Below are 27660 nucleotides of genomic sequence, written 5' to 3'. Positions count from 1 at the left end.
TTATACACTCAAAATAGCTAAATCACAGAGTGGATCTATGTTTAGCTTTTTTTTTTTTTTAAAAAAAAGACCTTTATGCTGTTCTCCTTAATTGTATTGACTTTTATTTTTACCAGCAGTGTAAAAAGCTCTCTCTTCACCACCATAGTGTCTGGTCTTATTGACTATTTGTCCTTTGAATCTTGCCCGGAAACTCCGTGTGTGGCTACGTTGACTCTGGCTCCCACCTATTCACATCCTGCTCTCCCAGGCTACAGACTTCATGTGCCTTGCTATTTTTCTTAGATATTTCTTCTCATTTGGTTTTGTTTATGGCCGGGCTGGTGGTGGAAGTGGTGGTGGTGGAGGTGGCGGAGGTGGTGGTGGTAGTGGTGATGGTAGTGGTGGTGGTGGTGCTGGTGATGGTGGAGATGGTGGTGCTGGTGATGGTGGAGATGGTGGTGCTGGTGGTGGTGGTGGTGCTTCTTCTTCTTCTTCTTCTTCTTCTTCTTCTTCTTCTTCTTCTTCTTCTTCTTCTTCTTCTTCTTCTTCTGCTGCTGCTGCTGCTGCTGCTGCTGCTGCTTCCTCCTCCTCCTCCTTCTTCTCCTCCTCCTTCTTCTCCTCCTCCTTTTTCTCCTCCTTCTCCTCCTCCTCTTCTCTTCTTCTGTTCTTCTTTTGTTCTTCCTCTTCTTTCTCCTCCTCCCCTTTTTTCTCCCTCCTCCTCTTCCTCCTCCCCACATCTCCTTCCTCTTCTTTTTCTTGGATATTATAGAGTTTTCCCTTCTGCTTTAACTCAATCTAGTCATCAATCCAGAAGTATAAAAGAAAACACAGACACATTTCACTCTTCTAAATGAACATGAGGTCTTCTCCCACCCTAACCTGGGATGCTCTTTGGATCTGGTGTTTCATTGTATCATCTGGACTTTGCCTCTGACTGGAGTGGGTTGGAGATACAGTGTTACCGTCTGTGCTAGTATCCACTTGAGATCTAGACACCCCTGACCTGGGTTTGTTTGTTTGGTTGGTTAGTAGTTCTTTAGAGCTGTGTTTGTTTTCAAGACAGCCTTTGTGTAGCCCTGGCTATCCTGGAACTCACTCCATGGATCAGGCTGGCCATAAGCTCAGAGATCTGCCTGCCTCTGCCTTCAGAGTGCTGGGATTAAAGGCGTGTGTCAACACCACCCAGCTATTTTTTTTTTTTTTTTAGTTCAGACTCTGTATTTATCCTTCTTCTCCATTGGGCAGTTATTCCTCATTGTTCCTAGTGAGTTTTTGGCAGGTTTCGTTCTCCGTGTCATCATGCCAATGGCTGCTCCTTCTCCAATATTTTGACCTCTTGTGTCATGTTGACTTTTCTATTGTTAAAATAGAAAGGAGTATTGCAAAATGCTGTCTTTTCTAATTGCATTGGCCAGTGATTTCAGATCTGCTATTCTAGCATCTTACCACTTATATTTTAATGGATTTCCCCCCAAAAAAATATCCTCTCTGAGTTATGGAAATGGTTGTGTGTCTCCTCTTCTTTTACAATTTGAACTTTTTTCTTTTTTCTTTTTTGCAATTTCATGAATGTGTACAATGTACTGTGATCATAATCACCCCGTTACCCTCTCTCTCTTGTCCCCCTCCCACTCCTGGTGACCCCTTTTGTGGGAAAACTGCTAATTAAAGACAAAGTCCACTACTGAGTGGCTAGCCTTCTGGATCTTGGCACATGATGGAGGGGAATTCTCCTCTGACTTTGGGGAATTCTAAGTCTCCACATATACCTCAATGTCAGGTAGCCTCAATTAGGTTACAGGATCGATTTCTTTTTTCCTGATAAAACCTGTTGAGCTAGCACCTGACATTAGCATTCTTCCCCTTGCTAATGAAGCATTGCAGTGCTGCAAGACCTTAGCCAATGACCTTTGTCCATCCTGGACATTTTACCTTTAGTCCCTCAAAACTTTATAAGCCTTGAATCACCCTAAGTAAAGCTGATCTTCCTGATTGCTGGTCTGGTGTGGTCATTCACCCTACATGCTCACAGGACTTCTGAATACCCAACCCCCAACCCCCAACCCCACTCATCATCTCTGTCCACAAGAGCTGGGAGACCCACGCTCTTTATCCTTCCCAACTATCCCCCTCTTATTTCACATCCATGTGAAATAAGACACACACACACACACACACACACACACACAACTGCAGCTGCTGTGTGATCATAATAGCAACAGCAATGCCATGTCTGGTGATAGCATCTTGAAATGCTCTCCCCTATCCTCCAACTCCTGCAGTCTTTCTGTCCCCTCTCTGATGTTCTCTAGGCCCTAAAGATGATTATTAGAGCTCAGTGTTCAGCAGTCATTTGTGCTCCACACTTTCGCCAGTTTATGAGTCTTTGCATTAAACAGCCGCCCAGTGCAAGAAGAAACATCTCTGGCCGAGACCGAGAGTAGCACTAATCTATACGTATAGATATAATTATTTACAAGTTAGTTGGACAACATGTCATTGAGCAAAGCATCAGTAGTAAGTTCCTCCCTAGGACCTGTAGACTTTGACCTCAGTACCAAGCGTGTTCCCTGGTACAGGCTTTAAGTCGAACCAGGAAGAAGCGGTGGGTTACACACAGAACTGTCATGCCACTAGGGCACCAGTGGTTATTTCTGGCCTGGAGGCTCAGTATTGTACAGCGCAGGGTCCACACTTAGTCCGGAGGCTTTTATCACTAGAAATGTGAGGTTCTGTATTTTTTTGATCCAGTACTAAATTTTGACAAATAGGATTATTTCACCAGTAGGTCTTTAGATAAAAAGTCACTTTTTACGCATTGTGTAGCCCACATCCTCCTTGTGTATACGACCACCTTCTATTGGTTAATTTTAAAACTTTGCTTAGAGAATGTTGTGAGGTTTTATTTGCTCCATGTGTGTTGTATTTATCAGTTTGCTTGTGTGTTTATTCTGCCTCTGGGGGAGAAAAGGAGTTCATGCTTTTTTCTCTACTTATTCTCCAGGGAAACTGAGGGTAAGGAAATGATGTTTATCTTTGTCTTAAATTTTTTTTACACACAGAGATAATTCATAAAGTCATCTATATAAGTATTCCTGGGGGTTATAATAGTTTTCAGTAAATACATGAAGAAATAAGTAAGCAAACTCAGTTTATATCCAGCCGCCTCTCTCTGAGACTTTGAAAGATTGCATCGTGAAATATGTCCTTAATATGTTGCCTTTTCTTAATTGTAACTCCCTTGAGCGAGTCTTCTCCAAGTGCCCCCATTCAGTCGGCGCGGATTTACAGAGTGGCCGCCCTGCACCTTGTCTTGAGGTGCATGGTGCAGGTGACACAAGGCAGCACAAGCCCTCGCTCCTGGGATGGAGCCATGCAAAGGATTTTATCCTAAAGCAACGTTTAGGTGGATTTTATCCTAAAGCAACGCCATTCGTCATTGACCATTAGTAGAACTCTGGGGCTCTGTGTTTACGGATTAATTCTTTAAGGATCCATTAGTCAGTCATCCCTGGAGCTGGAGGGAACATCTAACTCTGGGCTGCACACACCTACAGCTGCCTGTATATTTGTGTCCACTTCCTGCTTCTGACGCAGGTCTACAGAGGGAAGCCACACGCGCCTGTAGAGTGGGAAGGCTCAGCCCTGCCTTGCTGGCACGGCTCACTTCCCTTTGACTCCTGAGCTTTAGGTCTCCAGTTTGTAAGGTGGAGTCCCTCATCCTGCGCGCGCGCGTGTGTGTGTGTGTGTGTGTGTGTGTGTGTGTGTGTGAGAGAGAGAGAGAGAGAGAGAGAGAGAGAGAGAGAGAGAATTATATAATTAGTTAAAGCATATGTACACAAAGCCACAAAACAGCTGGCTTCAGAAATAATGTCTCCTTCCTGGTTGGGTGTCTATCCAGCTACCTGGTTCAGTCTTGGACTGTGACGGGGGCCGTGGGATCCAGTTATGTCTGGATTGCTTTTCAAACCCTCAGCTGGTGTCCCAAGTTTCTGTTTAGCATCAGTTTTCATCTCAGCTGCCTAAGTACTTCTCAAGGACTCAAGTGGAACCATGTCAGTGAAAGCTCAGAAGCTCAACCGGTTTAGCGCTCTCTCGAGTTCCCAAGAAGCTTTTACTTCAAATCGCTGTGTTAACACACAGAAACCCTGTCTTCCATCAGCGTGTACCCTTGCCCGACCTCTGTACCTTCAGGCCGCTCTCTCTGCCCACTCTTCCTGTCTCCTGTGAGGCGGGCTCAGAAGTGCCATCTCCAGCACACTGCTCCACGTCTTGCCCGTTAACTCTCGAGCCCATCTTTATCCCTGTAGCCCATAGCACTGAGCTTGTCCTGAACCGGGCACCCAGCCTATGTCTGTGACCCAGTGTTATCCCATCACGTGTAAATGAGATTTTTGCCACTTCCATTCTCCGGGAGGAAAAATGTTCCTTAAAACAAGTTTAAAAAGGGGAGCCGGGAAAATCAACTACATGTCTCAACTATTGAATACGATGAGAAAACTATGAATTTCCTAAAACACCGCAGGGTATGGCACTGCAATTGAGACCTGGACACGCCTTTCATTATTTTTGTCCCCCTAGAAAGGACTGAACCTTTTGAATATCATTTATTCATATAGTTTTAGTGCTTCTAAAATCAGCTTCCTGACCCCCTGATTGGCACTTAATATCTGAGCATTGTTACGAAAGTCAATCCACTGTTCTGACTTGTGACCACTTCAGGATAGTTAACATACGCATGCATTATCTTTCCTTTTATCATTTCTTTATGGTTAGTCCATTAAAAACCCTCTCATAGCCTTTTGAGATATACAGTATATTTTGGGGAATTATATTGACCCTGGAGTAACAGAATAGCAGAGCTGACTCTTCTGCCTCTGTAACACTGAACCTCCTGACCACGCCTCTCCCTCAGTTTACCCTGACCTCTGATAGCCACCATCCTCTCCTCAATTTCTGCACGATGAACCCCTTTTAACCCCACACAGGATGCGAATCAGTGACATTCGTCTTTATCTGCTTGACATAGCACTTAGCAGACCACCCATGGTACTGCGAGTGACAAGATTTCGTGGGTTTCCTTTTTTATGGCTGAGTTGTATTCCACTGTCCATAAATACTTTATTCTCTTTCTTCGTTTGTTATGGACACCCAGATCGATCCCACGACCTAAGTGTTAGAAACAGCGCTGAGATCGGTGTGAACGAGTGCTTCCTGCCTCTTCTACACGATGACTTTATTGTTTTGAGGACATACTCAGTTTTTAGTGATGCCTCCATATGACTTTCCTTAGTGGCTACACTAATTTATATTCCCACCCTTTTTTTGTACATTATCTTTAGCATTCATTATTATCATCATCATCATCATCATCATCATCATCATCATCATCATCATCATTATCATTATTCCTTTTGGGAACAGTCGTTCTAGCTACGGTGAGGTGGCATCTAACTACGGTTTTGATTTACCTCTCCTGATGGTTAGTGGCAGGGAGTATCACCCCGGACTGCCATTGCCCGGTTTATTTGAATGAGTATTTCTGACAGAACCTGGAGGCCAAACTACTTAGCTGCTCGCTGTGGCTCAGGAAACTCAGGCACAGGTGCGCTTGCGAAGCTGTGACCCCCCACTCCACCCTCCTTCCTTCTTTCTGAACAATGACAGTGAATGATTTGTACAGTTAAACACCCACACTCCAATGACTGCTTCAGGACCAGGAGAGAAAAGAAGGCTGGGGTAGACGGAGTAGAGACGGGGCTGCCGGACCAGTGCCTGTTGCCTTTTGTCGATGCTGTCGGACTTCAGAACTGTCTTGTGACAGTGACATGGCTGGATTCACTCTTCTTGGATAGAAAACAAAACAGAGTGGGGAAGTGGCTTGTCTGAAGCTGGACAGGTCAGAGAGAAGCCGCCTGCTCATCTTCTAAGCAGTCAGTTTGTATTTCTCTTCCACATGTTATGAACATCGTCACAGATCCATTTCCTTCTCTGGCCAGCCTTCTAGAAAACACTAAGCCAGCCAATGGCCCCTTCATCTCAAAGATGAGATCTGTTATCTTCCATGCATCTTGTTTTCCCACTTCTGTTCTTTCTGTTGGCGTCTCTGAGATAATAGCATTAAGCACATGTACGGTTGAGACGCCTTTGTCCAGCAACACTTGGGACCAGGAAGGTTAAAGAGGGCAGACTTCGAATATTTGCATATTCACAATCGGTAGCCTTGGGGCCCGGAAGCACATCCACACTGTCGTGTTTCATGTGTACACTGTGGAGAGCCTGCGGTCACTTTATTTGGCATTCTTACTGGGCTTGCCTTCATCCCCACCATAACCCACTGTGTGGGGTCGGCAGTAGGAATCGTCTGCTTACGGATCACCTCAGTGCTCAGAATGACTCAAATTTCAGATCTTCGGATTAGTGATGCTCGTCCTATAGGAATCCTGCAGACACGAATGCTTGGGCAGAGAGAGGTATGAGGTGAACGTTAGGCGCTACTAACCCATAGTGGGGCATGGTAATAAGAGGAAGGGGGGTGGCTGGAGACTTAACTCAGTAGTTAAGAGCACTGGCTGCTCTTCAAGAGGACCCAAATACCACCCTCAGCCCTCTGTGATGGATCACAGTCACTTCAGTCCCAGGGGACCTGTCTCCCTCTTCTGTGCACGTGTGTTGCACAGACATATATGCAGGCATCACTGATACAAATAAATAAAGTTAAGAGTAGAGAGGGGAAAAAATGGTCATGTGACATTTCTTTACTCGCTGAGTGTCCACAGCAGCCAGTCATGGCCAAATACAAATACATGAAACAGTATCCAAGAAAGCAGTTTGGGTAATGCCTGATTGACACAGACAAACATCAGGGTGGCTTTCTCGGCCTGGAGTAGCTGAGTCTGCTCCTCTTTAAGGACCTTGTTCCTATATTCGGGAAGATTCCCTGGCCCAAGCCTTACCTCCAATCCCTCAATCAGTCAGTCCATGGCCTTTCAAATACAGCTTTGTACAAAGACCGAGCCTTGGACACCTCGCTCTGGGTCATGCTGCCTACCTCATACAGGGCTTCGGAGTCCCGAAACCACAGTCCCCGTGGGAACATGGATTGGGATAGACATTTCTCTGGGTTTCAGGCCCTACCGCAGTGTCTCTATGGACTCCCAGGTTGGCTGTGTGTACACAGATGCTGTCCTCATTAAAGGGAATCAAAATGACCCTTAATTATTGGCAGCCAGGGAGAGCGAGTGAGGTGCACAGGTCTCATACCTGCCCAGTGAAGCTGTGAGGTTAATCAGGGGTGTGACCCACCCAGCATTCTCCATGAAACAAAGTTAGCACCCATAGCAGCAGGAGGTCAAGTGGTTGGCTCTCGGTGAGGGACAGATTGTGACAGTGGTGATGGCAGCATCTGCCAGCATCTGGGGGTGTTCTGCTCCGCGTGCTTGTAAGTTCTCCCGCCATACCTGGTAAGTGAATGTCAGAACCGGTCACTGTTTTGCAGATAAGGAAGTGGAAGCTCAGAGGAATGGTGTCGTCAGCTTAAAGTTACAAACTACTAAATGCTGGAACAGACATTGAAACCCATATTGGTCTGGTGTTAAGTTCTCCCTCCTCCTTTCTACCGCTTCCCTTTCAAATAGTCGCATCCCAGCCTCTGGGTGGACAGAACTGAATTACCACACCGCCTGTGTCCTGAACGCTTGGTAGCTTTTCATTTTCTTAATAATAATTTAAAACCGTCACCCGAAAGCAGTTAATAAGATCCACGGCCCTGCTGCTCAAGGCGTTTCTGCCTGTGTGGTGGAGTGGAGCATTAGCTGTAATCACCAGCCGCAGGCGTAGCCAGGCTGCGAACTTCTTGGTTTGCTGAGTTGGGCGGTGTCCAGAAGGTCCCTGGTCAGAGCTGGGGTTTTCTGAAATCAAATTGAAGACATGAGAGAAATGCAAGTTCGGCGGTCAGGGGAGCAGAGCCTGGATTGCAGGCTTCTAGGGAAACCCCTGGCTTCCTTTTATCAAGACGGGGAGAATGGAGCCTGTGGAGATGTTTCTACAGGAGGCAGCTCAGTGATTAAGAACATGGGGGTTGCTCTTGCAGAGGACCCCAGTTTGGTTCTCAGCATCCTCATGGTGCCTTCACAATGGTCTGTAATTTCAGTTCCAGGGGCTCCAAAGAAGGGAGTCCTCTTCTGGCCTCCACAGGCACTGCATGCACATGGTGCACACTCAGATACACACACACACACACACACATACATGCACACATGCACATGTGTGCGGGCATGTTCATCCAAGGACATGTGGGCCTTAAGGGGGCAGTTTCTGTGTTATTTAAGGATGAAATTGTTGATCACATTGACTAGAAGACATGGAATTCGCTGACGGATGGATCTCAGAGAGGTTTAAGATGTTCAGTGGCTGCTCTTCCAGAGGATCCCAGTTAGGTTCCCAGAACCCTCACCGAGTGGCTCAATACAGCCTAAAATCCCAGCTTCTCTTCTGGCTTCTGTGAGCACCACACCTGTGACATGTACTCACACAGACACACATGTATGAACATAAATTAAAATTCTCTGAAAACGAAAGGGAGGGAGGGAGGAAGGAAGGAAGGAAGGAAGGAAGGAAGGAAGGAAGGAAGTTTTGGTACCACATCCTGACACTCTCCAGGGGCTCCCTGCCTAAACCAGACCCATATGGTAGATGGGGGTTGCTTCTGGTCACCCAGAAAACATTGGCTCTCCCTAAGATCAGCTTCTCCTAGAGCTGAATTGCAGCACGGGGTTCAGGAGAGCTGAAGGAATCTCTATGACACAGCTTCACTTCAGGGAGGGTTCTTATATTATGATGCAAAAAGACTCATTCACTCTCATCCTCTTGCTCCTGCTCCCCCCTTCTCTCCATGTGCTCATGGATGGCCTCCTTTCTCTCTCTCTCTCTCTCTCTCTCTCTCTCTCTCTCTCTCTCTCTGCCTTTCTCTGTTTCTACTACACACTCTCAACTCCCCTCCCCAAGCCCTAAAGAAAAAAAAAAAAGACTCAGCTTTGACTGCCATGGCAGCAAGCCTGAAGCTCAACACTTTATGAAGAAAGCGAGATTTGTTTGGCCTACAGTGTTAGAGGCTGAAAGTCCAAGTCACATGGCATCGCTATGACAGAGATCCCACTAACATATCACATCACAATAGATGCCATCATGGTGGAAATGTGTGGGAAAGGGAGGTGTCATGTGCGAGACAGGAAGTCAGACAAGAGAAAGGAGCTGGCCTTGCTCCTTTATGACAACCCAGGCTGAAAAGTAACCCAAGTCCCCTGGAAAGTATTGAACCCCTTTCCAAAGACAATGCATCCAGATGACTGACCTCCTGAGATTCCATTTCTTAAAGGTTTACCCCCAGTCCCAGCATCACCATTGGGGACCAAGCTAGAACATATGAACACAGACCATTGGCAGACGATAACAGGAACCCAAGGCACACTTGCCAAGAGAGGGGTAAAAAAACAAAACGGATGTGGGGGAAAGTTCGTTTGCTCCCAGTTTGTAGTATCAGGCTCACTGGACCTTTCTGCTATGGGCTTGTTTTCCTATGGAGGGCACCCCTCCCCAGTGCACACACAACAAGGAGCCTCCCTATACCGTTGTTGGGGTTGAGTCTCTCTGGAGTTCCCATGCTATGGGCCCTGGCTGTGATCATACCTAATGTTGAGTTATCATGGCTTCTTGTCCTCTGAGGCCTGCTGCACCAGACTTGATTTCCAAGATCAAGGACCCAAAAACAATGACTCCTGCCTAACTGGGACCTGGAACATAGAGTACTTGACTGCTGAAGGACTGGCATCCACTTGCTTTCGTCCATCTCAACAAAAGGGGCCAGGGCATGGCATCTTCTCTGTCCCAAGTACTTGAAGCAAACCCCATCTCTGGCCACTGATATCTGGAGCACAGCTATCTTGCTGCATCCAGCCATCTTGCTGGAGACGAGCCCGTGTTCTCGTCTCCATGGAGACACAATCTATGCAGCCCAAATTCCTTATTTGATTTAGCCACTTTCATTCTTTAATCCCCTTTCTTGGCAGAAAAGTGATTTTTAAGAAAAAAAAAATCAGGTCAGCAAAATTGATTTGGAGAATCAGACTCTGTTCCAAATTCTAATGAACAGAACTGCAACGTTGTTAGGCAACAGTCAGCGGAGGCTCCCAGAGCCAGAGAGGCTAGCCCACATGTCCCCAGGGTGAGAAGCCAGGCCTGCCCACCGAGCAGTCACCATGGACAGCAGGGCCCCCTGTGAACATAGACATTGAGGGGGTCCTCGTTAGGATCATGGCTGTGCTGAAACACCTCAGCCAAAGAACCTAGGAAGGAAAGGGTTTATTTGGCTTACACATCACAGAAGGAAGTTAGAGCAGGAACTCAGACAGGGCAGGAACCTAGAGGCAGGAGCTAATGCAGAAGCCATGGAGGGGTTCTGCTTACTACCTCGCTCCCCATAGCTTGCTCAGCCTGCTTTCTTATAGAACCCAGAACCACTTGCTCCGGGGGTGGCCCCACCCACCATGGGCTGGGCCCTCCCCATCAATCATTAATTAAGAAAATGCTCTACAAACTTGCCTACAGCCCAATCTTATGGCAACATTTTCTCAACTGGGGTTCCCTCCTCTCTGGTAACTCTGGCTTGTGTCAAATTGACACAAAAGTAGCCAGGAGCGGGGGTGAGGGGGTGTGGGAGGGGGAGTGAGGACGTGGGGGAGGGGAACACATTTCCACTCCCTATTGGCCTTGCTGCCTTTGTTTGTGATGGAAGAAGGTCTCCCTACTGAATCCTCTAGGTCCTCATGTCTCTTTCCCTACCTGTGTCACAGATGGACAGACAGACGGACAGACAGACAAACATACACACACACCCTGGGGAGGGTGCTTGTCTGTGTAAAAAGAACTCATGGAGTAAGGCTGAGAGCACCGTGGAGAGAGGGCTGCTTGCAAGCTTGGCCTCTGGGAACTTGTGTTTTAAGAATGTTCCCTCCACTCCAGTCCCAGAACTGTTGGAGGGTTCTCTTTGCCTCGGTTTACACACAATACTGTGTGAGCTGCACACTGCCTTCCATCTAGCCGTCTAGAACAGAGGGTGGTGGGCAGCATAGGGTGACTTCCTGACCAGCACTCAGCACAAGTCCCCAGGTACTGAGTCTCTGCTGAGCTTGATGTAGTATGCTAAAATGCCAGACTGTGTGCTAGCTTTGCAGTTAAGAGCCCTTGCTGCTCTTGTAGAAGACCCAGAAGAACTTGTAGAAGCAGCCAGAACCCACGTGGCAGCTCGCAACTGTAACTCTAGTTCTAGGAGGCCCAACGCCCTCTTCTGGCCTCCTTCGGTACTGCATGCACATGGTGCACTTACCTACAGGCAAAATACCTGTACTCATCCAATAAAAAATACCCATATGCATCAAATAACAAAATGTAATTCCATAGAGATGGAGCACACGCTGTGTGACCCCACCAGGAGGGCTGTGGAAGCCCATGGCCTGATTGAACTTGGCCATGGGCTCCTTTCCTTTCTGTGACTATGGGTGTGGCCCTTGATGGTGACAAGTCACAGCCAGGCACACAGGTCATCCCTTGTCCTGAGTCCTCCTGGCCATGGCCTTGGGGACCTCTAATACGGGTCTCATTTCCTTGCCCTGCTCTGGTGTTTTACTTCCCAGAACCCATGTGGATCTGGTCGCCATCCATTGCTCAACCAGGACTATTCTGTACTGTTAGCCACAGGGAGGAAGAGGGGTTGACCACGCCCCTACCCCAAACAGGTGACTGTGCTCCTCCCTACGCAGAAATAGCAAAACCCATGATCCCAACCCTGACCCATGAGATGAGAAGAAAAGGAAGAGAGGTCAATGGAGCTCAGGAAAGCAGAAAGGGAGCTTGAGGGGCTGAGGCCCTGTGCTGTGTCTCCAAAGTACAGGGTCTTCTCCCTCCATCTTCCCCGTTCCTTTTCTTCTTATCTCATGAGTCACGGTTGGGGTCATGAGTCTTGCTATTTCTGCGTGAAGGAGGAGCACAGTCACGTACTTGGGAGGGCCAACCCCTGTTCCCCGCTGTGGCTGACAGTACAGAATATTACTGTTTGAAGAATGTATCATAGTGAGATCCACACGGATTCTGGGGCCAGCTCCTCACAGACACTGAGACGGCTTTGTCTTCTTTAGAGGTAAAACAGAAAAACAAAAACATGATTTCAACTGTAACAAGCTGATGACAGTTCTGAGTAAGTTGCTCCCTGGCTTCTGGGATCTGTGTGGATTTTGCTGACTTCCAGGGTAGGGTAGGATGGAAGTTATCACAGGAACCCAGAGGTGGGGGCTCGGGACTCTGCATCTGACTCAGTTCCACAAGAGTGCAGGCCATGGAGGTTCAAAGAGGAGGATTTGAACACCTCTGCGGTCTCCAGAGGGGTCATTTAGGAAGAGCCTCAGTGGCCAAAGGAAGACTTAATTAGCCAGGGGAGGCGGAAGAGGCCAGAGAGGCCAGGCTTCACCTCAGAAACTCATTTCTGTCTCATCAATGTGAACCGCCAGTGAGCTCTCTTGAGGAGCCTTGAAGAAACTCAGAGAGGCTGTTGCTTGTCAGCAGGGCCCTCACAGAGCACACATGACCGTGACAGTACCGTATCCTAACCCCTGGTACTAAAGAAACAACTGAGTCACACACAGGCCTGGTGGAGCTGAACCCAGCAGGAGGAGGGAGGCCAAGTTAGTGCCTTCACACACAGCTCTTCCCTTCCCCCACGGTAGTTGATCTCAGGGGAGATTAAGGGAACAACTCAGATCCATTGTACAAGTGATGTTAAGTGTTCTCAGGTGGCCTAGAGTTAGCGTATGAGGTTGATCTCTATGCCCCCCAATACCCTGAGGGAACCACAGTGTGTCAAAGGGGAAGAGAGGGGGTTGGGGATTTAGCTCAGTGGTAGAGCGCTTGCCTAGCAAGCGCAAGGCCCTGGGTTTGGTCCCCAGCTCCAAAAAAAAAAAAAAAAGGAAAGAGAGAAAAGAACTCCCCCCCCCCCAGGATATGCTATGAGAGAGGATGCCGAAGAGGAACAAGAAGCCTGTCAGACACGACAAGCCATTCTGTCTGTGTCCTGCACAAATCTGTAAAATGGGCGTAGAGCTGGTGTATGTGCTGAGGTCCCATAAGACCCTGGACATCTATACTGATCCAGCCCTACCTAAGGTTTGGTCTGCATCACCATACTCAGCCACTATGCAGATGCCTTCTGTACAACCCCTACCTAAGAAGGGAGCTGAGGTCCCCAAGGTGGGGCGGGGCAGAGGGTAGACACCCAGGTGCATACCACTCTGAGGCCTCCATTAGACAACCCAACCATAGCGTGTTCTCTGCTCTGCTTGGTACGAGGGAGAGGCCAGAACACCATTTCAGTGGGTTTGCAGAGGCTCTTATATCCCGCCCTGTCCTCTGAAGCCTGTTTCAGAATCCCGAGACCAATCCCAGGATAAGATGCCAGGAGCCATGATTCCATCTCCTCGGGGGTGGTTGCCACTTCTATCACGCCTGTTGGGTGGCTCTGGTTTTATGTCTCCACAAAATTTAATTTCCCCAGTGTGAGAGCTTCCCTTGCCAGGAGGTTTCCAGGGTTCATTCTCTTCATAAAGAAGGGCCATTTGTTGGGAACCATGGCACAGAGGCTGCAGGACCTGAATGCTAACAAGGCCCCTGCTTCCCCAGCGCTGGGGCTCTGGGTGGGGAACCTGGCTGGGCAGTCAGCGGACCGCTGTGTACTTCTCCTGCCCCTTACAGTCTGCGGTACCGTGTGCTCCCAGAATAAGTGAGCAATTTGCCTCATGGTAACGTGCCACTCCCCTGCCCTCCTGCAGGCAAACGCCACCGCAGACACGGAGGATTAGCAAAGCATGTCAGGGAAGGGCCACAGACATGCTCTGCGGGCCAGGCTCTGCTCTTTCTGTTGCCGAGAACTGGGCTCCACTGTGCCTCAGTTTCCAGCTCTGTAAGTGAGGGTGGTGACTGAGCCTATAGGGCCAGCATGAGGCTTAAAACAGAGAGTGCACAAATGTCACTTGTCACAGGGCTCTGTGCATCACTGAACAGTCAGTGAGAGGTAACAGCGGCACGTGTGTGTGTGTGTGTGCCCGTGTGTGTGTATGTGTGTGTGTATGTGTGTGTATGTGTGTGTATGTGTGTGCGTGTGTGTGTGTATGTGTGTGTGTATGTGTGTGTATGTATGTGTATGTGTGTGTGTGTGTGTGTGTGTGTGTGTGTGTGTGTGTCTGGGGGGTTGGAGGTATCACCAGATCTGAGTCCACATCCGCCTTAAGGGTCCTCATTTAATAGATGAAGAAACACAGGCTTGGAGCAGTGATGTTTCTTACCCAAGATGCTCAGCTAATTAGAGGCAGAAGCAGGGCGATACACAACCTGTAGCTACTGCAGAACATGCTGTACCTGCTCCAGAGTGAGGGCCCAGCTCTGTGGGCCAGCAGAAACAAGCGTCCTATCGACCAGTTCCGTGTCGCTTATAGCTCACCGTGTCAGACGGCAGACTTCAGATGACCCTATGCATTGGGTTCTCCTTCCCTTCCTGTCCCTCTGGAAGCCAAGAACAGTGACAAGGGGCCCGAAGCTAGCATGACAGCAAATGCTTTGATCCAGGCATTCAGAGGCTGAGGCAGGAGGATGAGTTTGAGTCCAGTGCGGGCTATATTTTAAGTTTCAAGTCAGCTGGAGTCTGTTAATAGATGGTCAGATGGGGTTGGGGATTTAGCTCAGTGGTAGAGTGCTTGCCTAGCAAGCACAAGGCCCTGGGTTCGGTCCCCAGCTCCGAAAAAAGAAAAGAAAAGAAAAATAGATGGTCAGATGCTAGATAGATGGAGGAGATGTGAGACCTCACAGCAGCAAGGACTTCGTCCACAAAACAAGGACAAATGTGTATGGGGCGGGGGCTTTCAGTGCACATAAGGTCTCCTCTCCACCAGAACCACTCCAGAACTGGAAGCTGGGGCTGTGGAGAGCAGCAAAAAATGAGGTGTCTCTGTCTCTGTCTCTGTCTCTGTCTCCCTCTCTCTGTCTCTCTCTGTCTCTGCGTCTCTCTCTCTCTCTCTCTCTCTCTCTCTCTCTCTCACACACACACACACACACACACACACACACACAGGCAAGGGGAGATACATGATGTGTTGGGCTTCAAAGCTTACGGGATTGTGGGGTGAGGGGTAGCTCCAATGATTTGTAACACCAGACATGGTGACAGTCATCCTCCTGAGTCTGCGACTTTTGAAGTACATGAGGAGCTCTTGGCAGCTAATGTGCAGAAACAGAGCTTCCTTAGCTCACCAGGCACTACTGGAGGACACTGTGTTAGCTCGCCGGAGCTGCCACGATAAATGACCATAAACTCTGTGCCTTAATGCAGCAGAACTTGGTTCTCTCAGCTACGGAAGCCAGAATTTCAAGACAAAGATGTGGATAGACCCTGCCTTAGCCCGGGATGCCTCTGCTGTGATGAATCGTCATGATCAGAGCAACGTGGAGGGGAAAGGTTAATTTGGCTCACACCACCACATTCACTGAAGGAAGTCAGGGCAGGACCTCAAACAGGGCAGGAACCTGGAGGCAGGAGCTGATACAGAGGCCATGGAGGGGTGCTACTTACTGACTTGCTCAACTCGGCTTGCTCGGCCTGCTTTCTTATAGAACCCAGGACACCAGCCCAGGGATGGTCCCACCCACAATGGGCTGGCTCCTCTCCCATCAGCCACTAAGAAAATATCCTATAGGGTTACTTACAGCCCTATCTTATATGGAGATATTTTTCCAAATGAGGTTCCCTTCTTCCCAGTGACTCTAGCCTGTGTCAAGTTGACATGAAGCTAGCCAGCCCAGGCCCCTACATGGGGTCTTCTCCTCTTGAATCTTCTAGCTCTGGGACTCACTCCATCTCCACACTGCCTCTCCTTCCCCAGTGTGTCTGCCTTCATCCGTGTCTACAATAAAGCCATGGCCTTTAATACCCACCTGGGTGAAGCATTTCGAGACCTTTGACCTAATTACACCTGCCGTGCCCGTCCTTCCAAATGATGTACCCTTTGTGGCAGACTGAGATGAGGGCCGCCCTCCTCCTGCTCCAGGGATGCACACACACTTTCTGACTGTCTCCCCTCTTATAGAGGGGGAAGATTTTCACAGGAATCAGGGCTGGAGACCATAGGAAAGGACCCTCCCCTACACACTTAGTATTGTCTGCCCTGTGTGGAGAACTCCTCTAACCTGGGCTTCAAGCCAGCATGTAGCAGATGAGCAGGCTTAGTCCACACTTTCTGAGGAGCAGAACAGACCCAACCCCCGGATAGCACATCCTCTATAGTTCATCTCCTGAGAGCATACTGCTTAATGTCCTGTGTGTCCTTGGGAAAAGCACATGACCTCTCTGTGCCTTAGTCTCACCTAAAAGATGAAGATCCAGTAGAGTCTACCTCACAGGCAATCAATCAATCAATCAGGCAAACGGAACCCAGATGCTTTGTCTGTGCAGAGCTACTCTGCACTGCCTCCCAAGGGAAGCAGCAGACCAACCAGGTTGTCCTGCCATAGTGAGATATTCCTGAAGAACAGGAGTGGACAGGGAGGGGCTAAATGGTGCCTGAGAACCTTAGGGGGAGTTGGGGCAAGAGACCTTCCTTGATATGGGACGTCTAGAGTGGATAGAGGAGTTAATGGCTTTGGAGGTAGGAGGTGGAGAGCAGGGAAAGGAAGGCTGGGGTTGGGGGAGGATCTTGTCCGCTCCGCTGAGCATGGGTAATGCAGTAAGGAAGCCTTTCTGCTGGGAATCTTTCAGGAGGGCTGGCATTCAGAGCATGGCGGTGCTGCCTCTGGCCAGTGGGCAGGGGAGGGGCAGGAGATCTGCTGAAAGCCTCAGGGTGGACCGCTCTGACTCCTTCTAGCCCACCCCTGCCCTCTATCCGCTCTGCCCCCACACCCTGCTCTGTGACATGCTAGGAGGGGGCTCATCAGATACCTAACTGGTCACTGCGCATCCCTAATGGCCTGCCTGCCTCAGAGCATTTGGCTAAGAGCAGACCTGGAAACCGGCTGCGGTGAGGAAGTCGGAAGTGAGGAAACGCTCGGGAGATGGAAACAGGTGTTGGCAGGTGCTGAAGAGCGTATCGCAGGACACCTAGCATCTAGGTGAAAAGCATGGAATTCATGCTGGTCCCGGATTGTTAAATTCTGGAGGGGTGAAGCCAAGGGCATTAGCACATCTCCAGGAACTGGGTGCTGTAATTGAGTCAATCAACCCTGACATGAAGCCCAGCGTCTGAGTTCAGAGCATGTTGGTGGGTGGAGGAACGGAAGGTTCTTCCCTGCAAGCCACGGTTCACCCTTCCACTGGGGAACTTAGCTACAGACTCCGAGTTCTGGAGGCCTGTGAATTCTACTGAGCTTCCTGGAGGGGAGAAGCTGGCTCAGGGCAGCAGGCTATCTATCTACCAGCCTGAAAACCCCAGTAGAAGCCAAGTGAGAAATCTCCAAGCCTCATGCGCCAGTTCTGGGGCAGACATGGTCTCTTCAACGCAACTCATTCTACTGTACTGCCCAGGCTGGTTCGACGTTTGAGATATCCCCTAATTATCAGCCTTCCCACTGGCCTCCCTGCCTCCAGCCTTGTCTCCAGCCCTCCCCCTATACACTGCCCCCAGAGACATCTTTCCAAAGCCTAATCTTGATCCCACTACATGACCACTTAAAACCTTCAAGAGTTCCCTGTCACCCTGAGTTAAGGCTCCACATTCAGTATGTCCACTCTCCCCCACCCTCCGCTCCAGGCCTCCCACTCCTTTGCCTCCTCTGAGCCAAGCCCACCATGTCTCTAGAGCACCCCACACTTTCTCTAGCTGCCCTCTGGCGGAAGTGTGGTCCTCTCCTCGGAGCCTCCTGCTGTCCCAGCTGGCGCTCACTCTCTGCAGTTACCCCCACTGACACATTCCTGCCCCAGGTTCGTCCCAGAGCCCACTGGGCTGGTAGCCCTGGTCACAGCGCAATCCCTGCTAAAATTTAGGAGAGGGATGATGGCTTTCAGAGGACATGACCTCCATTTGCCCTAATACAGCCTGCCAACTGCACATTTGGGCTGGTTAGTCCTAGCCTCACTCAGCACTCAGCATTCATGAAGGTTGCCATGGCCCAGGTCTTCACAGAGAGCTCTTCTCCCTGCCTTCACCAGGGAGGCAGAGGCTTCAGGCACCCAGAGGCCTGGACTCTCCCCCAGAGATTCTGATGTCAGATCACCCAGGAGGAGCCTGGGTGATTAAAAATGCTGTCCACATGATCTAGCCAGTTCGAGACCCAAATCAAAACAGCGTATAGGAGTCAGTCTCTCCATGGGTGTACCTTATAGTTCATAGGATGATTGAAAACTATGCCCATGTCCTGGGCCCGTTTGCCCACTGCCCATTAAATTTGAATCCACAGAAAGGGAAAACCTAGATGTCAGCATCCAAAGGTCTGTCAGATGCGTCTGATAGTAGTCTTGAAACCACTGGGCCTAAAGGAGACTTACATCTTCCGCCCCTCCTCTCTCTTCTTTTCCCAGTGACATTTTCTGAAGGCTTCCCTGTCACACAGTCAGCTTTGACGACCTAGGTAAATCATACCCTGCTCCTCTCAGAAAGGTGCTGGTATGTCTGGGGAACCTGCACCCGGGATGAGACGGCAGGGCACTCTTCTTTAACCTGCTAGTAGCCCCAGATGTGGGAATACCCACCCTAAATGAATGTTGCCCAGTCTGTTCCTGTGTTTAGACATCTCACCCTGCTGCTAGGTCTGTCAAAAGGCTGGGGCTCTGCTCAGTGGTAGGCTGAGGTCACATGTGGTCACTGGGATGGGAGAATCTCCCAGGAGCCCCCAGCTACCTGAGAATGCAGGTAAATGGAAGGTGTGGCTGTGGATCTCCACCCTGTCCTTTGCATGCATGAGGTCTATGGCCATGTCATTGTCACTGGTGGGGCCATGACTGTTTGCATCCTGGTATGTGGGCAGCCCACTTGGCTGGGAGGGAGGCCAGCAGCATTTTATAGCACTCTGACAGAGTCACCAAATACAGGAATGTCTCCCACCCTGGAGGCAACGTGTTCCCTCAGCTCTGGCATTTAAAACTTGGAGTAAAAATGTGCACACTGTAAAATCAGTCACTTTAAAATGAACTATTCGGTGGCATTTACAATATTTACAGCACTATGTGACCGTCATCCTTGCCTAATTTCAAAACATTCTCTTCACCCAGAGGGAAACTGGCCCCATTACCAGTCACTTCCTGTTGTTCCTGACCCTGAGGGCCTGGTGGCTGCCCATGTGTTTTTTATCTCTGCAGTTTAATGTACTCTGTATATTTCATAGTGACCTTTTAGATCACTTTTATTCAGTGCGATGATTTTTGAGGTCTATCTACGTCTGTCACACATATTTCACCCCTCTTATGACTGAATGATATTATGTGGATTCACACCGTCTAGCAAGATCAGTGGGTGACTGTGTGCACGACCCCCTGGTGAACACCAAACTCTTCAGATGGGCAACTGTATTTGCATATGACCTTTGTACATCTTCCTACATGATAGCGCTCCTCTGGAATCCTTAGAATGCCTAGCATAATAGAAACCCATGTAAGTAACTGCCATATTGTCCGACATTTGTTCAGTATAGAAAGTTTTACTTTTCCACATTTGGAGTGGTGTTGGGGGGTTCTAGTAAATTGAATTCATTAATGTACAATCACTAAATGTGGAGGGGGAGCTGACAAAACGATATTTGGTTATCTTGAGCAAATATTTACACTCTTTCTGTCTCTTGGGTCTTGGACAATCTGGAAATTTTTAGTTTCTTTACATCTATAACGCAGATACTGCCTGACCAGCTGCTGTTGGGTTCTCAGGATTGGTGGGTGGTGATCTTGGGTGACCCACTCTCCTGTGTATTTAAGTGTTAATTTGAGGAGACATAGTTTCTCTTCAGGTTCCATTTCCATGGGTTCCCGCATTCCAGCTCCACGTCCTGCCTGGTGACCTGGGTCTGAGCTCTGCATCACCTCATCCTACTGTGTGATCACCCAAACCCTGCCTGGGAGGCGATGTGTGTGTAACAGGCTTCAACTGAGGGCTTGGGTAATGGAGGGAGTGGCCAGGGCAGCTCATGGCAGCATTGGTAGCTTTAAATAGGATTCTACATCCGTCTGAGTGTAGACATATCTCTTGGAGCATCATAGACCCCGTCTCCTCCTATGGTTACCACACGCCTTAGGGTGAGAACGTAGGATGAGGACTTCCACAGACATTGACTTAATTTTTCTTCTAGATCAAATAAAACTTTCCTTTCCTGAGAGGAGCTGTGTCCAATTTCTAGGCCAACTGACTCAATGGACTTTTTAAAAGTAATGCACACACCCAAATTGTGACAGGAAGTCCAAAGACCTCAGTATCATAGGGGGCGAGGGGTCGGAGTGCGAGCTTGTTATCAGCCGTTTACTCCTTTCTAGTAAGTCCTGGTGTTGCTCCAGTTTGTCTGGAGTCCCAGGACTATACAAACAAACAAAAACCTGCTTGTAGATAACAGCCAGGAGTCAATCATTTACTCTGGGATCGTTTACTCTGGGCTGGTTAGTTGGTGACGATCCCACGCTTTGGAGTAGGAAAAGAAAAACCCTCTTGAACTTAAAATCGCCAAGACTTTCTTCTGGTTGTGTGCCAACTGTACTACAGAGAGCAAGGAGGCATGCAAAGTTCTTAGAGCTAGGTCAGTGCTGCAGGTGAGAGGGTCATGGCTTCAGACCCACTGGATTGAAGTGGTAGAAAGTGTCCGGGTTGTAGGTGCACAGCAAGGCAGACTTTCCTCACAGGGTAGGTGTGCAGTACTGGGGAGAACGGTTAAGGTGTTCAGGAGGTTTGGGCCGAGTGCCAGCCACGGTGGAACTGGCATTCCTGAGGCGGGGAGAACGAAGCTGAAATAAAATTGGGATAGGAGAACAGTGAGTAGGGGGCACGTGCAAGGTGGGTATCAGGTGTCCAAACAGAGGCAAAGCCAGCAATTGATGCCTGACCTGAGACCCCACTGGTGAGGACAGGGGTGTGGTGTGGAAGGAAAGCAGGAAGCCCTGAGTCTTAGTTAGGCTTTCATTGCTGTGAAGAGACACCATGCCCACCGTATCTCTGATAAAGGACAACATTTCATTGGGGCTGGCTTACAGTTTTGGAGGTTCAGTCCATTATCATCATGGCGGGAGGCATGGCAGCATCCAGGCAGACTTGTTGCTGGAAGAACCGAGAGTTCTACATCTTGATTAGAAAGCAAACAGGAGAGATTTTTTTTTTTCTTCTACAAGCAGCTAGGAAGAGACTCCCTTCTTCCCTGGGTGGAGCTCGAGCATAGGACTTCAAAACGCCCCCTACAGTGGCACACTTCCTCTAACGAGGCCATACCTCCTAATAGTGCCACTTCCCATGGGCCAAGCATATACAAACCACCACGCCCTGGATGCAATGACTTAATTATCCCTCCATCCCACATGTTGACAGGAAGAGGGAAAAAGGGAGGGGGAATCACATGTATAGCTAAGAACTTTCTAGATTTTCCTGCAGGAGGGAGAAACTGAGGCTCATGGGTACACGTTCTCTAAGGATCATACTAGATTTTAATTTGTGACAATGCCAAGATGCAGGGAATTCCCTGGGCCCTTGGCCTCTCCCCTTTCCAACACACCAGCCGTCCTGTTGCCTCCAGGTGCTGAGGGTTGCCTGTATGGCCTGAAAATGGGTAAGCCACGACCGACCATGTGACTCTCAGTTCTGTCTTCTTTTAGGTCACCATTCTTGTCAGCCTGGCCCTTGCCTTCCTCGCCTGCATTGTGTTCCTGGTGGTTTACAAAGCCTTCACCTACGACCACAGCTGTCCTGAAGGATTTGTCTACAAGGTAAGGAGCTTGGGGTAGGCGGGCATCCCTAGGAGACTGTCGATAATTGGAGGGATTACCGATGCCTTCGCTTCCCTGCTGGCCATGTTTGGGTCTGTCAATCTACCTGTGGACTGTCTGAAACACAGCTTGCATCAGGAGAGAGTTATCGTGTCCTCCTGAAGGACCAGTCTCAGGTAGGCGCCAGAGTTGCATGGCAAGATTAGGACGGAAGTGAGCCATCTCCAGACTGCGCATGAGCGGTGAAAGATGGAGCCTAGTCTCAGGCAGGCTCTAGAGTTGCTATTGAAAAGGTCAGGAAGGGGGCTGGGGATTTAGCTCAGTGGTAGGGCGCTTACCTAGGAAGCGCAAGGCCCTGGGTTCGGTCCCCAGCTCCGGAAAAAAAAAAAAGAAAAAGAAAAGGTCAGGAAGTAGGGCAGCTCCAGACTGCGCATGAGCAGTGACAGAAGCTCGCTGATACTTAATGTTGACTTGCAGTCTTCAGAAAGCTCTGATTCGCATGGATCTCCCTGGCTAGCTGGCCAACCCCTGACCCCTTATATCAGGGTGTCCCTAAAGAGACAGGAGGACAGAGATCAGAGCTTCTGAGGTTTTCTTCCTGCCTGTGTCCAGACCCCTCACCCGACACCCCTCACCCTCTGGGCCCATTTTTTCCTGACTATTGCTTTAGTTGCCCTCCTTCCTTCAAAGACTTGGGTGACCTGGAAGACGTCTTATTCCTTTGGAGAATTATGTATGCCCAAACAGTCAAATAATTGAGCACTGATAATAATAATAATAATAATAATAATAATAATAATAATAATAATAAGCCTGTTTGGTAATGGACTCTCAATACATGTTAGTTGCTATAAAATTAGCTGCTTGAAATCCGAAGCAGGTGACGATGTTAATTTTTTTTTTTCTTTTTTGGTTCTTTTTTTCGGAGCTGGGGACCGAACCCAGGGCCTTGTGCTTCCTAGGCAAGCGCTCTACCACTGAGCTAAATCCCCAACCCGACGATGTTAATTATTATAATCACCATTTGCTGAGTATCTATTTTCTGTCAGACTATTTACTAGAAATTTCTATAAATGTTATCTCTACTAAACCACCCATAACCATTCTGGAAAAAAAATTGGAATTTATTGCCCCCGTTTTCCATAAGAAGTAACAGAACTTCACATCTTTAGTTAATAGGATTTCCCAAGACATCACAGCTAGGATGATGCTCCAAGGTGGGGGTCAAATAGGGAATGTTCTGACTTAGAGTGTATGTAGGGTGGTGCAGGTACACACCTCCAGGGGGCGACACTCTTAATGGATAGAAGTTGAGGCTCTGAGACAATGGAGACAACTGAATAAATCACGCTTTATCCATACAAGGGGATTCTGTAGAAGCCTGACAGTGAAAAAAGGCTGTCTGCGGCATGGCATAGCCTTCCCTAATATTGACAAGTAAAGGAAGAAGAAAATTCTACCTGTGCATGAGGTGAAACGCTTTGCTAAATTTTTCTAGGGGGAAATTCTAAAAAGATAAAAATGTAAAATACCAAATATAAATACTCAGAGGGGTGGAAGGAGCCAGGAATGGGTGCAACATTCATCCAAAATTAGATTGTTGTATAGTCTTCTTAAAATATGTAAATTTGTGACGTATTTGATAAATGAATAAGAGAAGGCAAACCCTGGAAACAAGCCAGAGAACCTAGATCTGTATCAACTGGGGAAACTCAGAGTGCAGCCTGGAGACTGGAGAGCCTCCGGGGAACATGCCCTTAACCCACTGTGGGGCTACGTCAACATCTACTGCTAGTACTGAGGTAAGACCAGTGGCTGTCTGGGCCATTGTCCACAGAGAATGGCAGCCACTAGAGAACTGATGTCATATGGTCATCAGGCCAATGCGTCTGGTCTTACCTCAGTACCAAGAGTAGGTGTATTTGCTCTCCTCTGAAGATGGCATAATCTTGGGGAAGGTTTACTGTGGCCACGTGCAGGGGTAGGGTCTCCTGTGGTACAGTTGAGTGCCTGATGGAACTGAAGCCCCTGCACAGGGCGTCAGCATCCCCGTGGGTACCAGCTAACCACCTGGTCACTCTTCACTCTTATCTCTTTCTTCCCCAGCACAAGCGCTGTATCCCGGCCTCGCTGGACGCTTACTACTCATCCCAGGACCCCAGCTCCAGGAGCCGCTTCTACACAGTCATCAGCCACTACAGCGTGGCCAAGCAGAGCACTGCCCGGGCCATCGGGCCATGGCTGTCAGCAGCTGCTGTCATCCACGAGCCCAAGCCACCCAAGACGCAGGGCCATTAGAGGCCTGCCCCAGCTGGGATGGGGGGTTGTGGAGAAGGGAATGCCCCCCGCTAGTTAAGCAAGGCTGGAGCTACAAGACAACACTGTACTGCTGGGGTACGGGGTGGGGGCGGGGCAGGATGGGGTCTGGGGAGAACTCCCCAAAAATATTGTGCACTGGAGTTGTCTGAATCGATCTTTCCTTTTGTCCTTTCGTATTGTTGCTTCGTACCCAAGTCAGGCGCGTGTACAAAGGCATGTTTCGTGTTGATTGTTCCCATGTAAGATATTTTCAAAGCCGCCGCTTATTCTTTGTTAGGGTAATTTAGAGACAGAAAAGGGAGCCAGAGAAAAAGAATTAAAAAGCATGAAACGGGCTCCGTGTGGAAGACACAGCAAGGCAGTAAAGAGCAGAGCCTCTCTGGGGTTTCTTAGATAAGACGCCATGGTTTCTGCGTGGGCGTCCGAGTATCTGTGTGGCAAAGGGTAGGCTGTTCGGTTTGCCTGTGGTCTGCAGGAGAGGAGCACGGCAAGACGGGGAAGGCTGAATTAGAGAAAAAGGTGATGTTGGCATTTCTAAACTAGGAATGAGCAGAGTACCACTCAGTGGTGAGCTTGCAAGAGTTGCACAAACTCACGGGGGAGGCATCCACGCTCAGCCCTGGGCAGCCCATGAGGACCTAGGCTCTGAACGCTCACAGGGCGGCTGTTGTGCCTCAGCAAACAGGCGTGGGTAGATGTTGTCTTTTTTTTATTTTTCTAGGTGTCACCCTAGATGCTGCTGCCCGTGTTTTCAAGAAGGCAGGGGTGGAAAGGGAGAGAAGGAAGAGAGGTGACAAGATGAAGACGGGTCAGGCGGGCCTCCCTGGGCCCAGCTAAAAGTGTAGGCACCTGGGTTTCACATTTTTGCTCTTTCCCAACGTGCTAATGGCAGCAGGATTCTCTTGACAATAGACAATTCTAGCCTGGGAATCTGACAGCTGGGAAGAAACTTGAAGATTGGGCTGGCAGTGGTCATTTCTAAAAGAAGCCGGAGAAAGTGACTTCGTACTCACTTTGTTGTGTTGACAGAGGGCATTTGTCCAAACTCTCCGGCTAGGTTCTAGAAGCACCTGACAGGGAGGCATGGCCAGCATCCTTGGGCTTTCCTAGCACGGGATAGCAGGGGCCTCTTGCTTCTCACAGGCCTTCCTGGAAATCCTTTTCTGTGGAGGTGCTGGCTCTAGGCCCATGAGGATGAGAACTGGCCAGGAGAGTTGCTCATTTGAAATGTGTTACCGTTTCCCAGTGCCTCTCCAACAGGCCGTTTAAGGGTACTTTCTTGTGGCTTGCTCTATTGCTGAAATCATTGTACACAGCAGCTGGGTAATAGTAGCGTAGCTCAAACCGTCCCGCCAGATACTCGCATCTGATTTCTCCTCCCTCGCCCCTCCCCCCTCCCATCACCTTGAGTCACCTGTAAATTCATCTGTCATCTGAAACGGATCAACAAATCGTCCCTAGCAAAACCACAGAGCGCTTTATAATTTTGTGGTGTATTTTTGTCAGTAGGTAGCAAAGGCTGAAGTATTTTTTGGTGTAATTCTTGAAATTTTCTGACAGGAAAAAAAAATAAACATAGATGTGTCCAAGAGTCCTGAATGTCTGTCCATCTGTCCTTTACGGCTTGACCTTCTGCTCAGTGAACCTCATGGGGAGACTGGGGAGTACAGGAGGCAGGGTTGGTAAGGCTGGGAGCAGAGTGCCCTGTTAAGTGGGAGGGGGGAATGGGGCACCGTGAGAGGGTCTCCATTTTTAAGTAAGGATAGCCTGATACCCTGCTCACGTCCTGGCAAGCCCTGGGCAACATCCTGAAGCCCTACAAGATCTTAAGAGCTATTCAAGATGACACCAGAGCCTACAGAGGACCAGATACATTGCTCAGGAGCTAATAGGAGGCTGAAGGATCCTCTGATGTGATATATGATTATACAATGTGATATATGAAGTATCATATGGCATGAAGTATGTGATACCAAGAGGTGGGCAATGCCGAGGTCATGATGTGCTGCTGCTGCTATGATGGATTCAGAAGCCCTGACATGATACGGTGGACATTACATGACGCTGAGCACCCCCCGCTAGGACGCTGAGATCCTGATGGGGCAGAAGTTCTGACAGACAGGATGCTAATTAAGGGCCTGATGTAATGCTGACCCTGCATCACGGCACTGACATCATAGCAAGGCACTGACACGCCGCTTAAGGGACCGCCATGGTGACCCTATGTTTTACTACCTGGTCACATACTGTGGTTCTCAGCTGATGAGAGCACCCACATGTGATATTGTGTGTCTTAAATGCCACCGCAGGCCTGCCTTGATGCTGAGTGGCATGTGTTATTGAGGTCCTGGCATGACGCTGAGCTCTAGACGTGACTGCAAGGGCTGTCCAGATGTCGTACTGAGGTGCACACATGGTGTTTTATTCTGTCTATTCTATACTGAGGGCACGGAATGACCTCGGGGTAAGTGTGGTACCGATTCAGCAACATGATTCTGGGGCCTTGACCTTAGGATGAGTCCTAGCATGATGCTATTTGTAGGAAAATGGAAGCTTGATCTTATATGAGGTCCTGACCTTCGGTGAGTTCCTGACATGATGACCCAGGCCTGAAATGACACTGAGGTGGTTAGTATCCAATGCTGGAGCTGTAGCGTGATACTGAGAGCTTGATATGGTGCAATGAGACTGATTCGATGTCTTTGTCCTACCAAGGCCCTAACCTGATGCTGAAGTCCCTATGCGATACCAAAGGCCTGGCGTGATACTTGAGGACTCACGTGATGTTGAGGCTCTTAGACAATGATAAAGTCCTGATGTAATACTGAAGTCATGTGTCATGATTCCGAAGGCCTGACACGAGAACAAGGCAATATCCTCGAATAATGGCCAAAGTCATGCGGTGACACACAAGGCTTGATAAGGAACTGAAGCCTAGCGCGATGTGTTAAGAGGTCCGAACGTGATACTGAGGGCCAGGTACGACTGACATCATGACATGACGCCGAGTTCTTGATATAACGCAGGGGACCTGGTACACAGTGAGATTTTTTTTTTTGACATGAGGCTCTGACATCAGTTTGAGGACCTGATGTAATGAGGTCCCCACATGATCCTGAGGGCGAGATAGGGTAGTGAGGTTTTGATACTCTGGGAAGATCGGCCGTATGTTAATATCTTGCAGTGACAGTCAAGCTCGGACGGATTCTGAAGGGCTGACAGGATACTGTAGATCTGATAGGACGCAGAGAACCTGACATGACAGGGGTGTGGACATCACAAGGGCTTCCTCTCATGTTTCTGAGTGCGTGGTGTGATGCTCACGTCATCTTCCAAGCCTGACGTGATACCCACCCCTGACACGCCGAGTTTCTGCTATGATGTGA

At 49.0% G+C, this 27660-nt stretch overlaps 1 protein-coding gene across 1 annotated transcript in view; it reads left to right on the top strand.

Moving 5' to 3' along the window:
• The window catches only part of Nsg2 (neuronal vesicle trafficking associated 2), a 60129-nt gene extending 34266 nt beyond the window's left edge, over positions 1-25863 (top strand). Inside the window, 2 exon segments of the mRNA NM_001034152.1 lie at positions 21845-21955; positions 24062-25863. Coding sequence (NP_001029324.1) covers positions 21845-21955; positions 24062-24253 — 303 coding nt within the window. The 3' untranslated portion in view covers positions 24254-25863.
• The last annotated feature ends 1797 nt before the right edge of the window (positions 25864-27660 follow it).

The sequence above is a fragment of the Rattus norvegicus genome, chromosome 10 (assembly GCF_021556685.1).
Source record: "Rattus norvegicus strain SHRSP/BbbUtx chromosome 10, alternate assembly SHRSP_T2T, whole genome shotgun sequence".
NCBI lineage: Eukaryota > Metazoa > Chordata > Mammalia > Rodentia > Muridae > Rattus > Rattus norvegicus.
This window is presented reverse-complemented; position numbering and strand designations above follow the sequence as displayed.